Source organism: Plectropomus leopardus, chromosome 3 (assembly GCF_026936395.1).
Source record: "Plectropomus leopardus strain MGB_pleo_1.0 chromosome 3, ASM2693639v1, whole genome shotgun sequence".
NCBI lineage: Eukaryota > Metazoa > Chordata > Actinopteri > Perciformes > Serranidae > Plectropomus > Plectropomus leopardus.
Genome location: NC_142178.1, coordinates 25,798,298 through 25,807,569, shown reverse-complemented (window position 1 = coordinate 25,807,569; position 9,272 = coordinate 25,798,298). Strand labels below are relative to the sequence as shown.

The window sequence follows — 9,272 nt, the reverse complement described above, 5'->3', positions numbered from 1 at the left end:
CCAACCTCACACGCGCGCACACACACACACCTATAAAAAAAAAACAGATATTTGACTGCCTAACATTAACTGCCTTTTCACACACATACAGAGCCTTCCCTCAACACAGCCAAAAGATAAATTAAAAGATAAATTAAATATCAGTGTTAATTTAAGTTTTCAGAACTTGATTAAATAAAGAAATGAAAAGTTTTGCATCCCAAACTTCTACACTTTAGAGTTTTATCACCCCAGCACTTTGCATATCTGTATTGTGGAAGGCATACAAAAGACAGGGAGCAAATGTCTTTTCTCATCAAGTAGAAAGTGAACTGTTCATTTAAATAGGCGCAGGAACTAGATAGGATCTTTGAGTTCTCTGAAATAGCATGCAAAATTATGGCTACTCCTTCTCTTTGCCAGGCGACAAAGGTATGCAGAGCACTTTCAGTAATTTCCGCTGTACTCACATTTTCCATCTTTCATCTCTCCCCTATAATGTATTTAATACATTTAATCTAGTTTGAAGCTTTAACACAAGATGTAAACTACTAAACTGGGTAAGTTACAACACTTCACAATCCTCTTATCTTGGATATAGTGTTGTAAAATGTTGTTAATGGTACATTTGTCACTTAATCTCTTGTTCTCTATGAAAACCACATATCAAACTAGGTGTTTAAAAAAACCCGTTTTACCTGATCTACTGCATAGTGGAAACACCAACCTTCAATTAAATTGGAATTTCTATGAACATGGAGTGTGTGTTATGTAACAAGTGTGTTTGACTACATTACTGTATCATTTACAAAACACAATGTGTAAAAGTGTCAGTCTAGCTGAAGTCCCATTAAAAAACTTGGCACATGTATGGCAGCTATTATTAATATAAACCCTGCAGCATTTCAATATAGTTAATCCACTCCTACAACAAACACCACACAACACACAGCTGCTCTTTACAATTTATTTTAAATAAAATTGAATACAAAAGAACCCATTCTGAAGTCCAAACACCATCGGCAGATAATGAGTACTACTCCATGTGCAGTAGGTGACATTGTTTTGCCTCAAGAACATAGAAGATGTAAGGTGACAAAAGAAAAATCACTGTTATATTTTATCCCTGAGAGCACCTTAGAAATAAAATGCATCCATTTAAGAAAATGAATTTCCTGAATAAGAACTGACACTTAAAAAGATATGCAACTCCCAATATAATTCTATTCTGTTCATTGTGGCACTTTGCACATAAAATAGGGCTTTTTTAGGTGTTTGTTAACACAGTCAAGAAACTAGGTCTCTAAAACACGGTCATTTATCCAATGATGACCGCTTTCCAGTTGATCGCAGATATCTGCGTCTGTCATGTCCGCCAGCGTCCCATGAGCTGTCTCAGTGGAAAACACTTCGCTGGCATTTAAAGGGATACATGTATTCATATTATCCTTTACGGTCTGGAGAAAATCAACATACTGAATATTGTTTGGATCTAAAATACTGCTGGCAGGTATTAGCAGCTGAGGAAGGATCCATCAGTTCCCACCACACACAGCAGGAAGCTGAACATCCAAATAACTACTCCAGAGAGTTCGAAGGGGCGGGATCAGCAGGGTCATCTGCGGTACTGTTGATGGGGTCGTCCTTATTCGTGCTGCTGACCTGCGCGGCAAAAGAATCACTGTCACTCTCAATGGTAATGACAGCAGGGGAGAGCTTCTCTGTGCGTTCATTACTCTTGTGCCTTTTGCTTTTCTTCTTGTGTTTCTTCTTTTTCTTATGGTGACGCTTGCTTCGCTCGTGACAGTTTTCCTCGTTGACGAGCTCGACGCTGAGGCTCCTGCTGGTCTTTCTCGACCTGTCTTTGGACTTTTTGCGATGCTTCTCTTTGCTCTTTTTCTTGTGTTTTGTAGGGGAGTCACCTTCAGCATCCGAATGGGAAAATTCATTTTTGGATGTTTCCTCCAAATGTCTTGTTTTGTATTTTCTCTTCCCACCGGGCTTGTCATTGTGAGATCTCCTTTTTGTAGAAGGGGAGCGACTGCTAGAACAAGTCATAGAACGAGAGTGCCTCCTGTCTCGTCTACGCGAGTCCCTGCTGCGGCTCCTGGAGCGAGAGCGCCGAGCTGAGTATTTGCGGCTACTGTAATAGTAGGATCGCCTCTCTGCGTAACGGCCACTATCAGTTCTGTCTTCGCTATAATGTCTAAGTGACTGATAGCTATTATCACTGTCCCTCTTTTTATAATTACTGACAGATTTTGAGGTCACCGGGCTCCTGCTAGAGTACCTGCGCTCTGTGCTTCTTGACCTCCTCTTTTTCCTCCGGTCTCTGTCCTTGGACCAATACCTCTCCCTTGATCTATCATTGCTGCAAAATCTTCTATCTGTGTCTTTTCTGACTGACTTGCTGGATGTCTTGTGCCTGCTAGATGTTGAAGAGCTACATCTTTCTTTTGAAGCCAAATAGTGAAAGTGTTCTGATTCTGCATTTTCTGACTGTCCAGCACCACTTGGATCACTACTCTGAGAAGCTACAGGACTGAGACTGGAGAAGCGGATGTGTTGAGGTAGAAGAGGCACTGCTTTTATATCTTCACAGTCAGACTCATCTGAGTTAGAGGAGAGCTGGACCAGCAAAGGCGTCCTCTCTGCTGTTGGTTTTACATAACCAACAATGACACAGTCGTCGCTGTCATAAGACGGACACTCTTCATTGTTAAATTCACCCTGAATTGGGTCTGTTTGGTTATGAGAGCTCGTTTGCTGTGTAGAGACCCCAGACTCATGTGTCTCCTCCTCTAAACTGCTGTCTGAGTCCGAGTCAGGGACTGACAGACACTCTGCCCTGCTCTGCTCTGCAGTCGTAGAATACGATGGCCCAGGCGTCTCATCATCCCACATGGAGTGCCTCAGAGTAGACGTGGAGTCTCCTGGTGGGTCCAGATCTGCAGAGTGCTCTTCATCCTCTGAAATTGCTATTACAGATGAATTGGAGCTGCTGTCTTCATTTGAGGAAGGGGCCGGGCAGTCGTAGACAGCATGCTGATCATAAGCCTCCATATTGAAGGGGGACTTTGCAAAGGTGATAAACTCATGCAGGAAGTGCTCTGTGCGCCCCTGGAGGAACGGCCTGAGCTCTTCCTGAATAGCTCTATCCTCCATGTCATAACGTGTGATGCGTGACATGATGATGTGCTGAACTATGTTGACCAAAGAGCCGTGGGCCCCATACAGCACAACGAGTTCTCTTTTTAGCCAGGGGATCAGTCTATGTAGGCAGGCAGGATTTCTTCGGAAGAACTCAGCTGAAGTGTCTCTGGAACGGCCACCATCTCGGATACTCCGAACCTTCACGCCCCGTCGGTACAGTTCCCTCCTGAAGTTTACCATTTCCTGCTCTCTGACATTGTTTACTGCCCTGCCTTCACTCGCAGCTCTCCTCTTGGCTGCCAACCTCATCATCATCCGCCGGATGTAGCGGTCCTGTGTCTGTTGTGGAGGGTTTGCTGAGGCCTCAAACATTACTCCATTGTCTGGAGGTGGAGACGTCCTTCCTCTCATCTGTCGGTGGACTCCAGTAAGAGTCGTGCGATATCTAAACCGCACTCCCTGAAAGGTCCCAAAAGAGGTACTTTCCACTGGCCGAAGGTCATACTTCTTAAAGTCTTGCTCTGATTTTATACTGTGATAGATTGAATGAAATGGCTGTTTGCATAGAGGGCACTCGGCTTTGTTCTTGGACCACTCATGAATACAGCGGAAACAGAACTTGTGAAGGCAGAGGTCCAGGTAGGAAATGTTGTTAAATATGTCCAAACAGATGGGACACTTGGAGTCAGGCGACACCTCTGCAGACATTGCTTCAGAGGTTTTCCTCCTGCCCCTCTTCTGGCTTTGCTGCAGGGCAATCTTGATTGCTGACATAGTCTGACAAGAAAAGAAACATAAGGTTTATATTATTACAGAATGACATTATCGTTAAATTCTTGTATATGAAAAATAAAAAATAGTAAAGCAGCCATAGAGCAACATGTAAAGACCTACTGGTGTGCTGTAGTTAAGTAAAATCAGACCTATATTCTTAAGCAGCTTAAGTTTACAATTAATCCTATAATTGCACAAAATATTCTCCTGTTCACTGGAAAAATATGCACTGAAAAGTTAGCAAACTGTGACTTGCCAAGAAATTATTTATCGTGCCAGATTAGTTTGGACTTGCTGTATCTTGCAAACAAAATGTAAGCTTCTTTCTTCACATATACAGTATGCATCACTTTAAACCATATATCATTGTGGAGGATAATGACCTGCTACTGTTGACAGGTGTATCCTTGTCCAGTTACTGTTAATCATTCTTCTTATAAGGGACAATTTCCTATCATGATGGAAACTATGTAATATGTAAATAAATACATTTTTGCCATTGTATATGATACACGATGATTAATATTGTCGTGTCTACTTATATTGTGACATATTAGCTTAGTTTTAGGAAATAGGAACATTACCGTCTCTCTCCAAATGCATGTCTATATAAAAACATTATACACATGTTAAAGCACTACATGTTCCGACTGCATTCATAAACAAACCAATTTAATTGATATCAATTCATTAATGTATCTTGTAATAATGTCAGATGTTGATGTTATAAGAACAACCTTGTCTTTTAGTAAGATACAGAGGAGAATATATTGGAGACAATCATGCTTAACTATAAGCTATAATCAATGTGTATACGGTTCTGATAGTCCGTGATACATAACTATTATACACAAAACGTTACATCACGTCTGGTGCTTGTATAAAAGACCCGGAAAATGTCTTATTTATCTAACGTTAGTGCTGATATCAATAAGACATCGAGACGACTGAAAGGTACATATCTGATTAAACATACAATTAAACTAATATTCATTTTCCCCTTTGATTACGTTGTTGTTTTCGGTTAGCTTTAGCTAGCTTAGCAGGTTATGCTAGAACAGCGCCTATTTTAAGGGTTCCCCCTCACAGAAAAGACTAACATTTGAGTCGGAAATACGCTAAAATCTGACATTATTACAACAGTTCTGACATGTCATATTCAACTATTCTGTCAGAGGTACACCGGCGTTACCGCTACTCGAAACTAAAAACTTAGTTAGTCCAAGAAGTGATGAACTTGGTTGGCTAAAGTTAGCAAGCTAGCTACATGTCATTAGCTTGGTAGGCTAACACCTCTACGGCTAGTTAAGACGTTCGAGAAAAGTTGTTAAAAAATTACTTTTGGCTTCCTCGGACAGGTATGCGGTTGAAGACAGATTAGACGTCTCCGTCTTCATGAAAACCATTCATTTCTACATAGCTGTCATTCAGGACTGACTCTTTACAAGCCCACAAACCTGGCTTCACTACACCGCGTCCATATTTTTATATTTTTGATTCAAGCGAAAAGCCACTTCCGCTCTTCACAATAAAAGCACAATCTTTTTATTTTTAAGAACCACCAAAAAACTAGTCTTTACATACACACACGCAGCCAAATCAGGATTAAACATGTTTAAATCATTCTTATTTACATTTCAACAATAATAATTATTCTACAGTATTATCTCTCGGCACTGATCTTCTTCATACATCATTTGTAACCCACTTTTTTCCCTAACTTCCGGTCTACAGTTACCATAACCTAAGTCATAGGCCTTGTTTTTCTGTCATATGATACCACATAGTATATATATATATGCAATGATATTTATAAGATGAGGATTGTCCGTCCAGTTTATAGCAATATGAAACACCACCTGAGTCACATCAATGGAAAAGTAAGGCATTTAGTGGTTTCTTTATGTTGTACCAGAGTTAGTACAAACTTTGAATCTCTCTAAATAAAGTAATGACAAATTAAATTCTCTTTTTAGCTGATATCTTTTAGCTTATGACATTTTAATTTTTATTTTCCTTGCATTACATCCTTAACCCCTTATCCTGCTTCAAAGAAACAACAACAATCATTAGCGTGTCATTCACAGCTAACTGCTACCATACTAAAGTTAAGTTGACAAAATATGTTTGTTTTTTTAACCATGATCTGGCAGTGAACTGTTTTTATTAAAGACATTCAACAGCCTCTCGCTCATTGAAGCATTAAAACATTCATTATTAATCTCCACTGTAATCTGTCTCTCTTTACGTTACTTTGTAAAAATCACACACTCGTGAATACCTTTGTAATATTTTATTGGCATATACACAGTTTTTACAACAGCAAATCAATGAATTAATCCAACTTCAGTGATGACCATGGCTCTCGGGGAGATCTGGAACAACTTCACCCGTCTCCAGGATGGTATCACCCTTAACACACAAACAAGGATGAAACAATTAGAAATCTTTTTCACCATAAAGACATCCTAGAGAGCAGAAATCAGAGCATCTCAGGAGATTGGTCTGTTTGAAAGGAAACAAACTGTGGGACTATGAGATCTTACTATGGCTGGTAAAGCAAGCTAATAAGCAGTGGTATGTATTTAAAAAAATAAGTGTTTTGATTTTAATAATTTAAGAAACATTAATGGTACAGTGGCAGAATTACTAAATTAGTATTACTTACAGGGAACAGCTTGGGTTTCAGCTCCACAATGCCATATGGCCTTTGCTGTGGGGAACAATGAAATTGTTATTTAGTACACTGACACCTGCAGGAATTGACTATGTGATGTGCACAGTGACGCATGGTGCACTTGTATGTCAAATGAAAGAGACAATAAAAAAAATGCAATAAAGCAAGTGCTGCATATCTGTCATTCTAAAATACTCCTGCATTACTTGCAAGTCACCATACTTGTATGCTGCCTAAAGAATGAAATAACACTTTAGATCAGTGATACTCAACTTGCAGCCAAAGGGCCAAATCTGGCACATGATAGGATGCCAGGTAGCACATTGACCATTTTCTCATTTGTAGAGGAAATAAAGTAATTCAAACTGAGGGTTTTTCTTTTGTACTTTAAACGGTCAATAAGGTGCATGAGTGCATGAAAAAGCATCGCAATAGATCTTGTTTGTTAAAAAAAAGCCATAAGTTGATTGCCTGAACCCAACAGAGGTCCCAAATGTCCTCAGATTGTAGAAACTCAGCTGCATACAGCTGACCTGATGGGCCCCTGCAACTGGATCTGCATTGTTTATTCATTTTATCTGATAAATGTTATTAGTATTTGTTTATTGAGTGACCCCTGGCCTTTTTTCATTTCATTTTGCAAAAGGTGGCCACTGGGCAAAGCAAGTTGAGTATGCCTGGTTTAGATACTTAAAACATTAAAAAGTTATTATTCAGGAAGTGACATGTGCAAGTGATTAAAAGAAAAGCGTATGGAGCTGAGAGGTCTAACTCTAGTGCACACAGCTTCCAGGAATCCTGCTTATGAAGTCATAAAATTCTGTTCACCAGGTTTTGACCACACTCATTTAAGTCTCTATTCTGTTTACTCCGAGTAGTACTCTGTTTAAATATTGTTAAATATTTCTGTTGACTTACAGAAATATGGTATTTCACACAGTAGTGAACAATCCAAGCAGGAATCAACAGGCGCGTTAATGTGAAAACTCCACCTTGGTATGCTTTGTAGGTCTGTAAGAAGATACACATTAAAGACAGGTTATTTCATATAGAGTAATGCATCATGAATCCCAGTGTTGATTCTGAGCAGGTGAAGAGTTTATGCATGTAAAATATTCAGCTGTGAAATACTCACAAATACAGTGTGCTTAAAACAGTTTCATAGAATATAGTACCTCATGTAAAAGAAAAGCAATACCATAACTCAGTAAAATAAAAATATAACAACACTTTCTCATGTGTTTCTTTTCTTTCTTTTTTGTTTTGTTTTTACTTTTCGTTTCTTTCTTTTTTTATTTTATCAAATAATTCATTTGTAACTTAATTATTTTGCTGATATTTGGGCCATTTATCCTGGAGTTGCTCATTACTTTCTGTTCATGTTTTTGGAATAAAGTTTGTTCAGGTTTCAGGGGGTTAAACATGCAAGAAAGATATTAAAATGCCAAAAATATAAGGCAAAGTACAGCAACACTCAAAAACAAAAAGATAGAATTGAAAAATAACAATCACAATATTGAAAAGATCGTTTTAAAAGATACTACAGCATAACTAATATATACATTGTAGAAGTCACAGCAGAATATGGCATAATAACAGGAACCCCCACAGCCATATTATAAACATAGTACAACCATAAACTGTATATTTACAGCCTATAACAACAGACACAAGTTAACAAGCTATTAATTCAGCAAACGGTGAAAATAACAACAAGCCTGACATGAACAAGCTAACGTTAGCTGTTTGGCCATGTTAAAGGTGAACATTCAGCTGTATTTTAGCTATAAATATGTTAACTTTCATGAAACTGGCTGTGGTTATACTATGTAAAATATGTAGTTTGTTTAATGATATATCGCTTGTATCATTCGTGGTTGTTTATGCTAGCTAGTTAGCCTTAGCTGTGCACCGGGACTCACGTAAAGCCTCCACAGGCTCTTGGGCTCCAGAAAGCCAGCCCAGAATCTGGCGACGGGGCCCGGAGGTTTGGCTTGTACCACGGGCTCCCTCGGGCTGAGCTCCTGGTCCTTCAGCCACTGTCTCCGGAGCTTTCGAAGCTGCTCCAGACGGAGCTTCTCGTCTGGTGTGTAACCAGACATCGCTTATTTCTGATGTTCAACCTCGGCAGTCCTACAATGACACCATGGAGGACACTTCCTTTAGCACAAAACAGCACCGACCCAGAAGAAGAAGGACAAGCGGAAACGTGACACAAGTTCAGTGGGACAAATTTCACAGCGACACCTGCTGGACTGGATAAAAACACGTCCCACTAACAAAATATATGTATTACTAATTTTTAAAAATCCCAATTTCTCATATGATGAAAAGTACGTAAGTCATTTGATTATTATTTTTAGCAAAATGTAATACACATAAAATGATTTGGCTTTCAAAGCTACTCCCTTTTTATATCTTTTCAAGATACATAATTTGAAATATATGACAACTGAAAACGTAAAACATAATTTTTAAATAGGCAAAACAAACAAGATTATTCACAAATTTCATTTAAATCCAATTTTTATATCAGACCCTGAATATACATAGTTTTTTGTTACGTTTCTGTCTTTCCTCTGCATTTTATTATGCAATTTAATTTATTTTCATTATGACATTTTGCTATACATTTTCTGTTTTGAAAATATTGAATATATATGTTTTTTATATGTCAATAAAATTGAGG

At 38.6% G+C, this 9,272-nt stretch overlaps 2 protein-coding genes across 2 annotated transcripts; both read right to left on the bottom strand.

Annotated features, from left to right (window-relative positions):
- Window positions 1-932: 932 nt before the first annotated feature.
- On the bottom strand, window positions 933-5,410 carry toporsa (topoisomerase I binding, arginine/serine-rich a). The gene is made up of 2 exons (XM_042485893.2): window positions 5,246-5,410; window positions 933-3,909 (listed from the first exon to the last, which is right to left on the bottom strand). The coding sequence occupies exon 2, from the start codon at window positions 3,904-3,906 to the stop codon at window positions 1,558-1,560; it is 2,349 nt and encodes a 782-aa protein (XP_042341827.2). The 5' UTR covers window positions 3,907-3,909; window positions 5,246-5,410; the 3' UTR covers window positions 933-1,557.
- A 774-nt stretch (window positions 5,411-6,184) lies between these two features.
- On the bottom strand, window positions 6,185-8,774 carry ndufb6 (NADH:ubiquinone oxidoreductase subunit B). The gene is made up of 4 exons (XM_042485598.2): window positions 8,506-8,774; window positions 7,502-7,594; window positions 6,575-6,619; window positions 6,185-6,318 (listed from the first exon to the last, which is right to left on the bottom strand). The coding sequence occupies exons 1-4, from the start codon at window positions 8,683-8,685 to the stop codon at window positions 6,253-6,255; spliced, it is 384 nt and encodes a 127-aa protein (XP_042341532.1). The 5' UTR covers window positions 8,686-8,774; the 3' UTR covers window positions 6,185-6,252.
- Between the last annotated feature and the right edge of the window lie 498 nt (window positions 8,775-9,272).

Bases quoted from the DNA above. Each gene is read 5' to 3' on its own strand.
- toporsa (XM_042485893.2), bottom strand. From the start codon at position 3,906: ATGTCAGCAATCAAGATTGCCCTGCAGCAAAGCCAGAAGAGGGGCAGG.
- ndufb6 (XM_042485598.2), bottom strand. From the start codon at position 8,685: ATGTCTGGTTACACACCAGACGAGAAGCTCCGTCTGGAGCAGCTTCGA. The intron at 7,595-8,505 runs GTGAGTCCCGGT...ATCTTCTTACAG, and splicing joins AGAGCCTGTGGAGGCTTTAC to ACCTACAAAGCATACCAAGG. The intron at 6,620-7,501 runs GTAAGTCAACAG...TGTTCCCCACAG, and splicing joins GTGTGAAATACCATATTTCT to CAAAGGCCATATGGCATTGT.